The sequence below is a fragment of the Mustela lutreola genome, chromosome 6 (assembly GCF_030435805.1).
Source record: "Mustela lutreola isolate mMusLut2 chromosome 6, mMusLut2.pri, whole genome shotgun sequence".
NCBI lineage: Eukaryota > Metazoa > Chordata > Mammalia > Carnivora > Mustelidae > Mustela > Mustela lutreola.
This window is the reverse complement of record NC_081295.1, coordinates 65,540,930-65,556,170: the sequence shown is the minus strand read 5'-3', so window position 1 is coordinate 65,556,170 and position 15,241 is coordinate 65,540,930. Positions and strand designations below refer to the sequence as shown.

The 15,241-nt window shown below is 37.3% G+C and overlaps 1 protein-coding gene across 5 annotated transcripts in view; it reads right to left on the bottom strand.

Moving 5' to 3' along the window:
- Positions 1–14,195, bottom strand: part of BCLAF1 (BCL2 associated transcription factor 1) — a 29,743-nt gene extending 15,548 nt beyond the window's left edge. For 3 of the 5 annotated variants that reach the window (XR_009354621.1, XM_059177472.1, XM_059177474.1), the window contains exons 1-6: positions 14,041–14,195; positions 7,048–7,151; positions 5,312–5,425; positions 3,680–4,591; positions 1,620–2,285; positions 1,300–1,469 (exon numbers count right to left, since the gene is read on the bottom strand). Coding sequence is in view for 4 of the 5 variants with exons in the window: in XM_059177472.1 (XP_059033455.1) it covers positions 1,300–1,469; positions 1,620–2,285; positions 3,680–4,591; positions 5,312–5,415 (1,852 nt within the window). In the remaining variant the exon portion in view is untranslated. The remainder of the gene's footprint in view (positions 1–1,299; positions 1,470–1,619; positions 2,286–3,679; positions 4,592–5,311; positions 5,426–7,047; positions 7,152–14,040) is intronic. The other 2 variants (XM_059177473.1, XM_059177475.1) reach the window with 1 other exon arrangement.
- Between the last annotated feature and the right edge of the window lie 1,046 nt (positions 14,196–15,241).

Genomic DNA, 15,241 nt, shown 5'->3' with positions numbered 1-15,241 from the left:
GGCATTTTCAGCTCTGAATTAAGAAAGAGCTGTTCAGATCGGTTGCACAATACCAATATGAAACATAACTACAGTTCTTTAAAAAAAAAAAAAAAAAAAAAAACAAAAAGAAAATGAAAAAGAAAAAATTTTATCAAAACCTGATCTCAAAATTCAGCAATAAATTGTAAAATGTGGAGACAGGTCAAAAAAAGGTAAAAAAAGAAAAAATGTAAATGTTTCATATTTTATGTACCACAATAATATGGTCATAAAGTGGCTCACAAACCTAGTTATAGCCAAATAACAAAACTCTTGTTACCATGTTTAAATAACAATCAAAAAGAAATTCATTTACTATTCACCGTTTTGAAACATCAACTGTGTAAAGAATTTGCTAGCAACAAGTTTCAGCTATTACAATGAGTTGTTCTCATATGAAAAGACAAACTTTTTTTAAAAAATGGCTTTAGACCAACAACCATGTAGCTTCCTGGGTAAGAACCTATTTCATAGTAAGTTGCCTTTTAAACACAGAAAGAAAATAACAAAAACAAAACAACCTAATTGCCCAAAAAGTCATACCCTAAACCTTTGAAAATTATTAGTACCTTTGAGTTAATTACATACTGGTGAAAATTGAGCATCCTTATTTTAACTGAAATGTAAACACCATTATCATCCTCAGGACTTAAAGAAATAAAACTATCATCCTAATTAGTAACTATTCGTAAAATCACTACTCTCCTAACGCATTTTTAAATTTCTTAAACTTTTTTCCCTTAAAAAATTCCAATAAATTCTTTTCCAGTTTACGGTTTAAAAAAGCTAAGTATTACAACAAATTAAGTAACAAAAATATAGGTAGAAAATCAATACTGCTTTTCTGCTGGTTTCAGGTTTCTTTAAAAATTGAAAAAAAATTCTTAATAATATGCAGTAACAATATGGCCTCATCTATTATAAAATCTATGCAAGTGCGCATTATAAATCCTATACATGCAATGAAAAATCATCTGTAAGCATTCTGCCCTTCAAGTACAATGATACATTTCAAAGACTTCCCCTTAAATATTTATCAGTTTTATCATGATACAGATTTTTAGAGTGTGTTTCAACTCTATCTGGTATCTCGGTCACTTTGTATTAAACATTTCCAAGGGTCCTGATGTTAGAAAGACTGATCACTCTTTCATGAAACTATTTTTCCCAATTTCTAATGCTATCTACGTAAAACTGCTAGCCCTAGAGTACATTAATTAAAGCCTAACTCTTCATTTTAATTTGCAAGGAATATTTAATTCACAATAGTAAACATACCTTTAACATGATGAACCAAGGACACAATGTGTTGAATAAAAGACTCTGAAGTGCTTTTGCTGGCCTGTGGCAACTTAATGTGGTCAAAGATGGATCGGAATTCTTGTTCTTTCTTGACAGAATGGACAAGTGTACTAGCAAGTAGCCTGTCTTTAGTCAAGGAAGCAGGTCTGGAGCAAATTGGTAACACACACACACACATAACAAACAAAATATACCATTGGTTTGAATATGAAATGGTAGTATGTTCACAAAATAAGATAATTAGAATATTAACTAAATCATCACAGATTATTTTCTGGGTATCAATGTGGAATTACCTGTTAGAATCATCAAGAGGAACAGGTGCCATTTTGAGTTTGACTTCAGGACGATGAGAATCACTGGCTATCATTTTGATCCTAAGTGGGCTCTCCTCTCTGAAAGTAGACTTTTCTCGTGCATCCAGATTCTTGTGTAGAGGGGGACTGTAATCAAAGAGGTCTTTGAGCTTTTCAGACTTTACCTGCTCAGGTGACTGAGTTTCTTTCTTTACTGTTATTCTCTCAGAACTTTTGTCGTCTTCCTTGTGCTTATCTTTTGCAGTGCTAGGCCTTTCCACTACGTAGCCAGTCTCTTTAAGTTTGTAATTTTTTTCTTCTCTAAATCCATCACTTTCTCTGTTGCCTTTCAGTGAAACTTTGGACTTGTACTTGGGTCCTTCCTCCTCAGTATTCCGGTGAGATGTAGTAGCAAAATTTTTACCCTGATCTGCAAGAACTGACTTCCTGAACTGTCTATAATCCTCTGTCTCCTCTGTATCATCCCCTTCTGAATCATTAAACTTTTGTTTTCCAGACTCTTTATCACTAAAGTAATCCAGCGCTTCCTGATCTTCCCATTCTCCCTCTGCCCTCCCTTTCTCTGATCCTTTCTCCTTTGGAGCCTCTTTATCCCTGGTATTACCCCTATCAAGCAGGAATACTCTAGACTCTTCATCTGTGAACCTGTGAATAAGCAGAGAAGAGGATGGTAACTCTGGATTGCATTCATTGTGGATCACTTGCAAACTTATATGTGTTTCCCAATACCACAGGACCACTAATAAAGAAAAAAAAAAAAAACCTTACTGAAAAAGTGCTTTCTTCAGATTCCACTTCTAAAAAACATTAAAAGCATCCATACAGCACTTATGCACTGAGTTTTTAAATAAATTTACATATTAGACCTGAAGTTTAGAAAGAAAAGCCTTTCCCAAAAACCTGTTCTAGTCATACACCACAATTCTACACGAACAAATCCAATTATCCAGAATTTCCATAGCATGCAACACTGTTTAATTTTTGAGACTAAAAACCATTAATAAAGAGTATACTCATCTATCAGAATTCTATTAATTATACTCAAAATTTCAGACTGTAACACAATCTACTGAAAGAAGGGAGTTCACAAAAGTGAACTTAGTATTATTTAAATACTCTAACTGGGGGCACCTGGGTGGCTCAGTGGGTTAAAGCCTCTGCCTTTAGCTCAGGTCATGATCTCAGGGTCCTGGGATCGAGCCCCCCATCGGGCTCTCTGCTTGGTGGGGAGCCTGCTTCCTCCTCTCTCTCTCTGCCTGCCTCTCTGCCTAACTTGTGATCTCTGTCTGTCAAATAAATAAATAAAATCTTTAAATACTCTAACTGAATCACAAAATATTTCATATATACTTTGCTGCAGAAAATGATTCCTGGCAATACTAAGTAGAAACTGTATCAGTGCAACAAGCAATTTAACTGTAGTTTGTACAGCCCTATTCCATAAAAAGCATGCCTGTTCTATTTCTTAGAGTCAATCAAACTACATTAGCAACCAATTTTCAGTTTTTTAGCAATTCTTTAGCAATGCTTGAAATCAGAATTTAAACAAAGTATGCTTCAAACATTACTAGAATAAGAAATACCACTATCTTTTCTATAATCAGATAGTTTTATTAAGTGGCAGCTGCATGTATTAATATCACACATATAAGAATATGTACTGTAACTACATTATTTATATGTTACCTTATAATGAAGAAAACAAAATAAGCTTTCAATGCTCTAACACAAAATTCACCTCTGTAAGATCTTACATGTTAACCCAGTTGTGCTTTATGCTACTCAATTTCTTATTTACATTCTTAATTCTGGACTGACTAAAAATGAGTAAAATTAAAAAGAGAAATATAAATTAGTTTCTATTAAAACACTTAATTTCCAAAGTTAACCAGATTAAGTATAAACAACCTGAAATTATAAAGAATTTTGAGTGAAAACAGCTAACTATACATCATGGTGCAATTTTAAGACTTGTAAATCCAAACATAATTTGAAATACAAACATATTAATATTATAATCTAAATACATTAATGCTTACCTTTTTAAGAATTTTCCTGTCTTTGCAGTTTCCTGATCTCCACCATCAGGATAAAATGAAGAACGTCCCCTAGTCTCATCTCTTGGAGCATTCTGTGGTGTGATTGTCTTTGCAGGGCTTCTCCGTGAAGGGATATGATGAATTGGACTATTCTGAGAAGGACTGTATCGACTAGATCCATTTCCAACAGAACCAGACCCAGACCTTTCAGGACTATGCTGAATGGAATGTGAATGCTGAGAGGGCGTGTTTTTTGCAGAGTGGACTGTACTAAGCATGGGGGCATCAGAGCAAGATGAACTCTGACTAGGTGGTGTAGCAATCGGTGAAGGACTATGAGGTGATCTGGGACTATTATCATAAGCTGAAAGGCCAGGCCAAATATCACCCGATGTGGCTGATGATTTGTTAAACTCATCAATAGATTCAGATGGGTCATGTTCAAATGTATCTTTCGGCTCCTCTTGCGATTTACTTTTCAAAGGACTCTCTTCTTGGGGCTCCCCTTCAGCTTTTTTGGTTTGTTTTTCCTGAGACCCTCGTCTTTTAGAGACAGGAGATTTGCTATATGGGGATGAAGAACGAGAAGAGGATGATCTTGGAGACCTAGAAGATCTATATGACCGGCGAGATCTGCTTCGGGATCTTTGAGAAGAAACGGATCTTCTTTTTGGACTCCTGGAACGTGAACGACCTCGTCTAGGACTCCTAGAGTGTCTTCTATTCCAGACAGGTCTATAACCACCTCGATGATATCTCCCTCCTCCTCCTTGATAATACCCTCTGCCCCTTCCTCTGTACCCATAAGGTCGTCTCATTCCTCTATTATTTCTGTAATCTCGGCGATAATCTCTAGAATAAATACGATCTCTACTACGAGATCTTGAATATGTCCTGGAACGAGACCTAGAACTAAAAATGAAATAAATATCAATGCAAGAAAAATAAACTATTCCACTCTACCATTCTAAATACTTATGGTTGAACATACAAAAATGTACATTTGAAAGACAAAACCTTTCATTTATACAAAAGTAAAGTTTATTGTTTTTAATGAAAAAAGCCTCACTTCTAAGATATACATTGAGAGAATAAAGGCTTGAGGAACAAAGGCAGAGAAAACAGAAAAATATCCAACAACAGGACATAATAACAAATTATAGTAAAGTTATACAAGCACTTAAAGTAATAGAGTAAAAGAATATTTAAAGACATAGAAGAATATTCGTCAGTCAAAAACTACTGCCTAAATGCATACACAATACTGAGACATTAGAATCGGAAATAATGAGAAACTATGAACTAATATACAAAGATGGCTTACTGTCAAATAATTTTCGTGTTACCCAATTATCTCTTAACATTTTAAATTCAAAGAAATTAACCATACATGCAATGTAAGAATCTGAGTTCTGAAGTCGCACTAACTTAAATCAAACCTAAGCCCTGCCACATTGTATCTTGAACAATTCTCAATCTCTCCAACTCTAAAATGAAGGTAAGAATAGGTCCACTTCAGAGTTAAGAGGTAAAATATATTAGTGAGTTTAGCATTGTGTCTGAACACAGTAAGCACTCCATGAATATTTGCTGATCATCATTATTAAAAGAATTAAAAACACAGTAATTCACCTGTATCTCTTCTTTCTAGAATGTGATCTTGATCTTGATCGAGAACTAGACTGTGATCTAGACTTTGATCTTGAAGAATGTGATCTAGAATTGGAGCGACCCATTTCTTTTCTCCTAGTCAATGAGAGAGCAAAAAAGTCAAAAATCACAATTAAAGAAGTTCCACATTCTTATTTATTTTGAAAGAACTAAATTTTACAAGATGTAAGTTTCTTAAAGGATATTTCTCATCAACATTTTCAAATGAATAATAAGACAATTATCCCTATCTATCTTCACCTGCATGACAGGTACTGTATATTGTAGACAGATTCCTATGGACTGCACCACCTATGTGCCTCAATTCAAAAAGTAAGCAATTACAGAAGCCAGAAAGAGCAATACAAGACTATAGCAGCATGTTAGATGTTATTCCCTGCCCAAATCAAATGCCTACCTGTCTTATAACAAAGATAAACAGTACCAGAGTAATAAGGTCAGATAAGGAAACTGAAACAAAGAAAATACAAGTGATAGAATACTTAAAAAAAAAAAAAAAGAAAGAAAAGAAAAGAAAAAACCTAGCAGACTATCATCCTAAATGCTTTATGGCCTTAAAATGGGACTAAATTAACCACTCCGTGTATGTAACACTACATGATTACACATGAAAATGGACTTATGTGACATTGCTAATTCACCCTGTAGCTTTCTGGTAAGTAGATAAAAAAGGATAAAAGATACACTAGAAGAAGTAGATAAAGTAGAAGAAGTAGATAAAAAAGGATAAAAGATACACTAGAAGAAAGATACTGGAAGTACAAGAAAAAAGAAAAGTTGGGCATCAGTACTCAAACTTTTCTAAACACTACTTAATATCTAGTGCAGTAATTAAACGTCACTGGGTACAGAAATAACAGGACTAAATAATTTAGAAGATCTACTCTTCTCAAAACTACACACACACACCCCACACACACACACCCACACACACGCCTCCCAAGTTTATTTCTGCTGTAAGTACTTCCAAATTTCCACTTATTACCAAAATAACTGTTTCCATAAAAATGGACTCACTAAACTTCTAATAGCCTACAATTGCCATATGACCAATTTCTCCTACCTAAGAACTGTCAGTATTATGAAAATAGTATTTTAAAGTACTAAGATTGAGTTGAATTACAGAAGAAGCAACATAATGTCTGCACATACTTCATTGAAAACCATAAATGACAAATTCAAGGTTTCAGATATTTCAAAATAAAACATAACTATCCTAAAGACAAATATTAGCCCTACCTTCTCTAAATAAGAAACATATAAAAACAGTATCTTCCTTGGAGTTGTAGTGAAGACTAAATGAGCTAATAATACATGTAAAATCAACTTTAATTACCTTAATACACTAATGCAAGGGTGTTAAAAAGTTAATTTATGGAATTCCTCTTATATGCATAAGGAAAAAAGAGTTATTAGCCTGAGTCTAAGTTGACGTGTTTATAAAAGCTGAAGGAGACACACAACAGAGAACCAAAAGAGATGAAGAGAATCTTCTTCCTCAAGCTTTTAAAATCTGGTTTACTTCATGTAAGCCACCAAAAAGAAACGAAACAAAAAAACAAAAACCCCCAAAACAAACTCAAACAAAAAAAGCTTCCCACTAAATCACTTTTAATCACTCAGATTCATGAATTAAAGTAATTGCATTTTCTCAAATAAACCTAAACTAGAAAACTAGAAAAACAAATGCTATTTACCTTGAGTTTTATGCAGGATTAAACAATCAAATGAAGTCTCTTAGATACTGTAAAGTTCTTCCTGGAGAAAATGGTCTGAGAAATTAAACTCTAAATTCAAATTCCTAGCAAAGGAAAAAAAATACGAATTGATTTATGGTAAATTAAACAACCACAGTTCACAACAATGAATTATACTGGCACTGAAATCAACTTTTTTTTTTTTTTTTAAAGATTTCATTTATTTATCTGACAGAGAGAGATCACAAGTAGGCAGAGAGGCAGGCAGAGAGTGAGAGAGAGGGAAGCAGGCTCCCTGCTGAGCAGAGAGCCCGATGCGGGACTCGATCCCAGGACCCTGAGATCATGACCCGAGCCAAAGGCAGCGGCTTAACCCACTGAGCCACCCAGGTGCCCCTGAAATCAACTCTTAATAAAAGCACTAATGATTTCAGGGAAAGGGAAACTCATTTAGGAAATAAACTTTTAACCATAAAAGCTTAAGAAATAGTTTTTGTTTTAATCAGAATGCAGATGTACACCATGAAACTGACAGCATTTTACTTTTTAATTTAAATACCTGAATTCTCATTTTAGTAACGTGAGCTTTAGAAAACAGAAATTGTGCTGCTATCCTACCAGAAAATTTCAAAGTGGGGCGCCTGGATCTACTCAGGCGCTCAGTTGTTAAGCATCTGTCTGCCTTGGGTTCAGGTCATGATCCCAGGGTCCTGGGATGGAGCCCTACATGAGGCTCCCCACTCAGTGGGGAGCTTGCTTCTCTCTCTCCCTCTCCCCCTGCTTGTGTTCCCCCTCTCTGTCAAATAAATAAAATCTTTAAAAAAGGAAGAAAAAATTTCAAAGTGGCTAATATAATGCCAAATACGGTATTCTTGGAATATCTAAATGTGTGATCTATCAGTAGTTAGTATTCATAATCCTATACCTGTAACTTACCTAAGTACCAGTTTATTTTTAATGCTCTGCTACTTTTCTTTATTCTCTCTGCATTACTTTCTTTCTACAGTTTAGTTTCATCTGAAACTGGTTTTTAAAATTCTTATTAACAGATATCACAAGAACTCTAAGTTCAGTGCCTGAAAGCATTCTGATACATGTTCAGACATTCCAATAAAAAAACAGGCCATAAATGAAACGAATATCTAATGAAAGCCAATACTCTTCCCAATTTACCATTATTATGCAAATAAATTAAAATTTTGCCCAAATTTTAACCAGTTATCAACACCCAACAGGTTAGCCTTATAAGTAACATTCAGTGATTGATCACCAATTACATGCAAAGGATAGTCAAAAACCACTGGGGGAGCAGAAACTAACGAACAGAAGATTAATACATGCCTAACCTTGAGGAATTCATAGACCATTATAAATGGAAAAAAAATACACATAAATGTGAAAATCTGTGACTCTTAATGAAGATCCAATAAAAATTGCAATAAAATTGGAAATACAAAGGAAAAGAAATGTTAAGATTTAAACTGGTGAATCAAGAACGTTGTCCCTATATACCCATGATCCTACAGTTGGGGAGATTAAGAGATGTAAGGTTCAAACTAGGAAGAATAGGAACTACTAATTAAGGGAAACATACTAAGATAAAAAATAAAAACAAAAAGACCATACATACAGAAACAAAAGAATTCCTAAAGTGCATGCATGTTTAGTTTTTAAAAAATATCAAATCTCCCCAAGGGAGCAGAAAAAAATTAATCTTCTATACTGATTCACTGTTCTAAAACTTTATTCTGGACCTAGAATTTCAACACTACCAATCCACTGCTGGAAATGATACAAGGCTCATTTTATCCAACACTTCCCCTAACCAATTCTTAAAAGCTAATTTTAATTTCCACATATCCAAAGAAAAACCAACTGCCAAGTCCCTCTTTACTTCAAATCATGACTTCTGAAATTCCAAAAAAATAGACACTAGAAATAACAAAGAGAGGAGGCGCTGTAGGTTATACTAGTAGAAACACTTTCTTGTTCACGATCTATAAATATGGTTAAGTATCTATAAAAAAAACTCCTAAGAACATATGTGAAGTGAGATGCATAACATATTTAACAATATTTAATAATATATATTTAACGCAAAATATATTTAACATTTAATAACATTAATGATATTTAATATAGTTAGTACAAAGACCATAATCAACTCTAATATTTTTTAAATAAGTCTATGTTTTTAAAAAGCACTATGCTAGGTTTTAATGGGAAACGGGACTATGAAAGAGGTGCTTGCTCTCCAAAGCCAACTAAACAGGAATAAAAATCAACATATCATAGCCAAAAACACCTGAATACCAACCAAGTGCTAAGAACTACTAGGCGACTTTAAATAAAATCATCACATTTAATCCTCAAATTCATAAGCTACATGTTAACCCATCTCTCAAATGAAGAAAACTGTAAGGTTTCAGAATTCTTCTGAATTTACAAAATGCCTATAACATGCCAGGCACTATTATCCTAGCACTGGAAATACTGTACTTCAAGTGAGACATTAAGTTGCCTACTCTCTTGGAGCTTACGTTAAAGGGAAGGAAAGAGAGAAGGGAAATACCCTACAAGATGATATGTTAAGAGGTGGAGAGAAGACTACAAAGGTGGGTCTCTGGGCCTTAAGAAGTTAACATTAAACATTAAAGCTAAAGACAAGGTACACTGCAAAGTTACACAGAAAGAAGAGCATTCTAGACCGAAGACACAAACTTTGCAAATTCAGGACAGAAAGACCAGTAATAAAGTTGAGGCACTCTGATCATGGAGAGTATAGGAGTTAAGGTGAACAGGCAGGAATGGACCAGATCAAATTGCATCTAGAAAGCAGGCCAGAATAGAAAAAAAGAGTAGATTTTATTATAACAGCAATGGGAAGGCTCTGCAACAATCAGGGAAGTCACCACCAGATTTACATTTTAAAATGGGGCTGTGCCTAGCATGGACAATATGGAGAGGACAACAAGGAGATAAATTAGAAGGTTGAGATTCAATATAATGGTTACCTGGAAAAGTAGTAGCAATGAAGTTGGAAAAAAGAGGCAAAGTGAGAATCAGATGTAGAAGTGCTGTCAATAGCACTTGTTCATAGGTTGCTGGTGGGGAGCAGAGAGAAGGCGGGAGGGAAGAGAGCGGGGCACTTCGACAGTGTCCCTGAAGTCTGTTTTGGGCTCAAGCATCTGGGAGATGTCCAAGTTTGGGACAGTAAAGAAGAGATTTCTTTGCCCTTTCAGGTTGCCCATGGTTAGAGTACAAATGGTTAATCCAGAATTTGACCCAGATCTCTTGATTCCAGTTCCTGCACTCTCTCCAGTGCCCTGACAGGTGCTTGATGTGGCCATAACCTATATATAGAATTCAAAATGCCAAATCAATCTTCCCTTTATTACAACCAAGACTGCTTACTAAGAGACTGTTAAAAAAAAAAAAAGTGTAAAAAGAGAGGGAATAAATTGCTGTGTATGTTTTTATCCAATTGATTCACCAACCAGTGAGAAACACTAAGAGAATAAATCAGGCCATATTTATTATTTCTTGTTAAGAAAGTCTTTTATGCAAGAATACATTATGATCAGCTAGAACACAAGTGATGAAAAGAACAGAGTTCAACAAAATACTCAAGCTCAAGCCCCCCAAAATGGTTTCTTTAGATTACCCTATCAAGCATATTTGAGCCAAGTTTTCATTTTAGCAGATTCAGGGAGTTTGGCTTCCAGATTTCTGTAAACAATCACTGCTATTCACATCTTTAATAATCCTAAAAATAATATCCTAATACTATTATTACAACAGACTAGGTTCAAAAATCCTGACTTGACCATTAACTAGGTGCTCACCACTGGAAAAGTTACTACCTTAATCTCTTTCAGCTTCAATTTCCACAGATATAAAACAAGGCTATCAGTAATGGTACTTACAGGTTTAAGGTTACATGAACTAATGAATGTAAACAGCATTTTGCACACGGTACATTCAAACATCAGCTATCATTATTGGTAACTGGTTTGTGACCGTTTTTCCTGCAGGTCATCTAATCTTGCTTCAAATGATTCTTTTAAGAATAAGTAATTCCAATAGAAAATTAATCAGCATTATAAATGCATAATAAAATGACTGGAATTTTGCTTTTTAATACTCCGAAAAGAAACACCTGGGTGACTCAATCAGTTGAGCATCTTTCACTGAGGTCATTATCCCAAGGTCCTGCGAATTGAGCCTTCAGCAGGGAGTCTACTTCGCCCTCTCCCTCTGCCCCTCAGGCTCGCTCTTTCATTCACACTCTCAAATAAATAAAATCTTTAAAATAAAAATACAATACTCCCCAAAAAAGGGGAGTGAAATTTTAAATAATTTAAATTTTAAATAATTTAAAATTGGTAAATGCTGACAATTACTAAACCTGTATGATGAGAGCACAGGAGCTCACTATTGTTTCTCTTTTGTCCTTGAAAATTTCCATAATTAAAAACTTTTGAAAAATGACAGGTTTAGTCACAAGTTTTGCCCAGCCTGTCATCCAGCTTTAAAACAAAACAAAACAAAACCAGCAAGGGACTGAGAAAAATGCCTGCATTCTAGACCAGACTGAGCCACACCTTGGCTCATGTGGCCTTAAAATGCTATACCTTTTTGGTGTCTACCTAAGTGTAGAAATACTGGATCAAGTTTGAGAACTCCACAAAATAATACACAAATGTAGATGAGAATTATTACTACCTTAATGTTTCTAGATTATTTTTTTTTCTGTCCTGGAGTCAAATAAAACATTAATGTTTAAGATTCTGAGATAACAGGGGCGCCTGGGTGGCTCAGTGGGTTAAGCCACTGCCTTCGGCTGGGGTCATGATCTCAGAGTCCTGGGATCGAGCCCCGGATCGGCTTTCTGCTCAGCAGGGAGCCTGCTTCCTCCTCTCTCTCTGCCTGCCTCTCTGCCTGCTTGTGATCTCTGTTTGTCAAATAAATAAATAAAATCTTTAAAAAAAAAAAAAAAAAGAAAAAAAAGATTCTGAGATAACACTAAATGACCACTGTCTAAGAATCTGGATGTGAAGAAGGAACAAATTCATAACCTAAAAGTGTAACGTAAACATTTATACTTACTATCCAGAGATATACTGTGCTTCCTGATTCCCTTATCTACATCTTTGTTCATTAATAAATCAGTGTAAATTACAAAGAATTCAGCTAGTGTTCAACTAAGGATTTTGAATGTAGTTTCTGGAAACTCCCTATCCAAAGTTCTATACAGAACTGAAAAGACTTTATTTCTACAAGTCTTCTCATCACACAGTTAAATCTAATAGAGGTAGATGAATTCAATAAACTCACGTATACCTAAGTCTTTCAGGTGGTTTTCAGAGATTTGTCTCTTGAGTCCTAAAATATTATTGTTCTTACAAAAAAAGAAAAATCTCCTAGGCTACCAATTATCTGAATGAAGGGGGATTCCAATGTTTATTACCACAACGTTAGTGAAAACACGGTATCCTTAAAACAAAATGGCTATGAGCCATCAGTACATAAACTTTGGGTTGTTCACCATGAGTTATTTTAGACACATAATACTTCTTATAGAATTATTTACCCTAAATTGGCTAGAATCACATAAAAATGCTGATAAACTTGTAGCGGTTTTTCCTATGTAATGAATCTCTACTGTCGAAACATTAGCCCAACCATTCCAACTAGAGTGTAACTGGAACGAGAATTTACACGAGGATTAAGGAATTCTGGTTTCCTTTTTAATATCCACAATAAATTAAAAGGCACTGCTCCAATAACATGTGTCTTAAGTAACTAATCTCTTTACGTTAGTTTTGGTCACATCTACTTTCAACTTTAGCCTTTTTTCAGCCTAAAACGTTAAAAAAAAAAAAAAAACTGACATAGGAAAGTGGTTGTTACTACTACTGCTTGATTCTGATAAGATAAATCTTAATGTGAAGAAAGCCAACTTACGGACTTAAAGTGAGGGCCAAGTCCCTAACCTTAACTCGCCACTCCCCCCCCCCAACTACCCCCACTGTCATATCATGGTTTCAATATCTGACTCGAAATAAAGACCTGAATCACTTGCCAAAAGGATGTGGTCTCGCGGGTACTACTCAAAGACTGCCTTTTGGGCCCGGGTAAGGGGGCGGGGGAGAAACAACAAGGCTACTCTTCGATCCATCAGCTAAGGCCTGCTCTCTAGGCTAGGAACCGGTAACCAGGCACAACTCAGAGTCGAGCGCACACGTTCGCTTCAAAACAAAGTGGGTTGCCAGGGGGATCCGAGATTAACCTCGGAGAAAACCATCCCGCGACGCCGGAGGCGGCTGTCCGCGTCAGAAACGAGGGACAACAGAACACGTTCTTAGTAACAAAAAAAAAAAAAAAAAATCAAAAAACAAAAAAAACGGGGCCTAAACCGACGAGTAGCGTGAAGCCGGAAAAAAGGAATTTAAAGACCACGTGAAAACGGGTCAACCTACCCAACGCACTTTGCTTCAGGTCATAGTTGTTTTGTGAAAGCCCCAAAGCCTGGAAGAAAGGTGGCGCTCCCAGCCAATGAGAAGCGAACACAAGCTGCACCTCCAGCAGCCTCAGCAGCCGTAGGCGGAGAACGGAGGAAGCGCGCGTGCGCCGGGCGAGCTTTCAGTCGGGCGCGCGCAAGAGTCCGGGCCGAGGAAATGGGGGAAGGGTGGAAGAGGGAGGTATGCGCACGCGCACGGGAAGGCCGCGCGGTCTCTGGGTTTCGAGCCAGGTTCGTAACCGCGCGCGCGCACCGTTCTCGCTGCTCACCCCACCCCCCACCTTTCCGACCTGTAGTGCCCCGAAAACCTGAGGGAATTTGATGGGAGAAACGCATAAATAACGGCGAAAGGGTCTCCTGGGTCCTCCTGTAGCCGCCAACCCGTCACTACCCACAAAAGATTCAACAATATTCACTCATCCTCGGGATTTGCTGCCCTTCGAGTGATTTGAATGCAGCATGAGGCCTACCTGAAACGCCGAAAGCACCGTTCCCGGGACTTATCTCCGTTGTAACTACACAGCGGCCATTTCCCGACTCAAGAACGGGAGAAAACCATAGAGGTATCTTCGACGCGCTACCCCGCCTCCGTCACTTCCGATTTGGGGCGTGGCCGCCAGTGCCGCTAAATATCTGGACTAGCCCCGCCCACCCTTCCGCCCTAAACTGGCTCCCCAGCTATTAAGATGTTGCCGGAGGCTTTCTGGGAAGTCTCGTGGTAGGTCTCGCGCGATGATCTGGTGGCTCCGCCCTCCGGCCTAGAGCTGCCGCCTCGGAGGTGGTGACAGTAGATGGTGGGCGGGGTGTTTTGTTAGGCCGTCAGGTCTCCTGGCCACACGGTGGAATTCGCGGGAGTCTCTACCTAGCTTTGAAGGTGCTCCTTGGACCTCTCTGTCGGCCGCGCTTGTTGCTTGTTTGGTCTATTCATACTGTGGCGCCGACGCGGACCAAAAGCAGAAAGCCAGTCTGACGCCGAGGAAAGACAAGGAGGCTAGAGGGCTGTTGGCACACCGAGTCTCCCTTCGCCAGCAAGCGCCGAGTTTCTTCTCGGACGCCTTAACTGGAAACTTGGAAGTGTCGCTTTTGCTTTGATGTAAAATGTGCCAAACGCACTTCGATTGTTGAAAAATGGCCACGAGCTAAGTCCCCTTCCAGAGTAGCGTCAGACCAACTCTGTTACCCGTAACAGAGTTCGAACCACAGAGCTCCGAGCAGCTTGGGCTGTCCTGCTTTGCATCAGAAGCCGGTGCTCCTTTCCTCCCGACGCTGCTAAAGCATTACCACTTAGGCACCCTGGAATGTTGGCGTAGGCATAAAAATAATACAGAGCATGAAGCATAAGCTCATTTGTGCCGGCTGAGAAACAGCCCAATATAGCTTGGTCTGCCAGAAATATAAGTCAGATTATAAATAGGCAAGCCGCGTTTGATTGGGACAGAATTTCAAATAAAAGCCATCGTGCATTTTCTATTAATACTTGTCTGGGCTGCACTTTCTTCCTTAGGCCCTGAAACCGTTATTACTTTGATGTTTAGGGACTTAAACTACCTTAAAGGATTTCAAACTTATAATTAGCAAAGCATCTTGTGTCAATTAAATCCAGTGTTGGGCCCTAGTTGTGAATTTAACACTGTGCTTAGGGCATTCTCTCACAATCCGATTTGCCAGCTC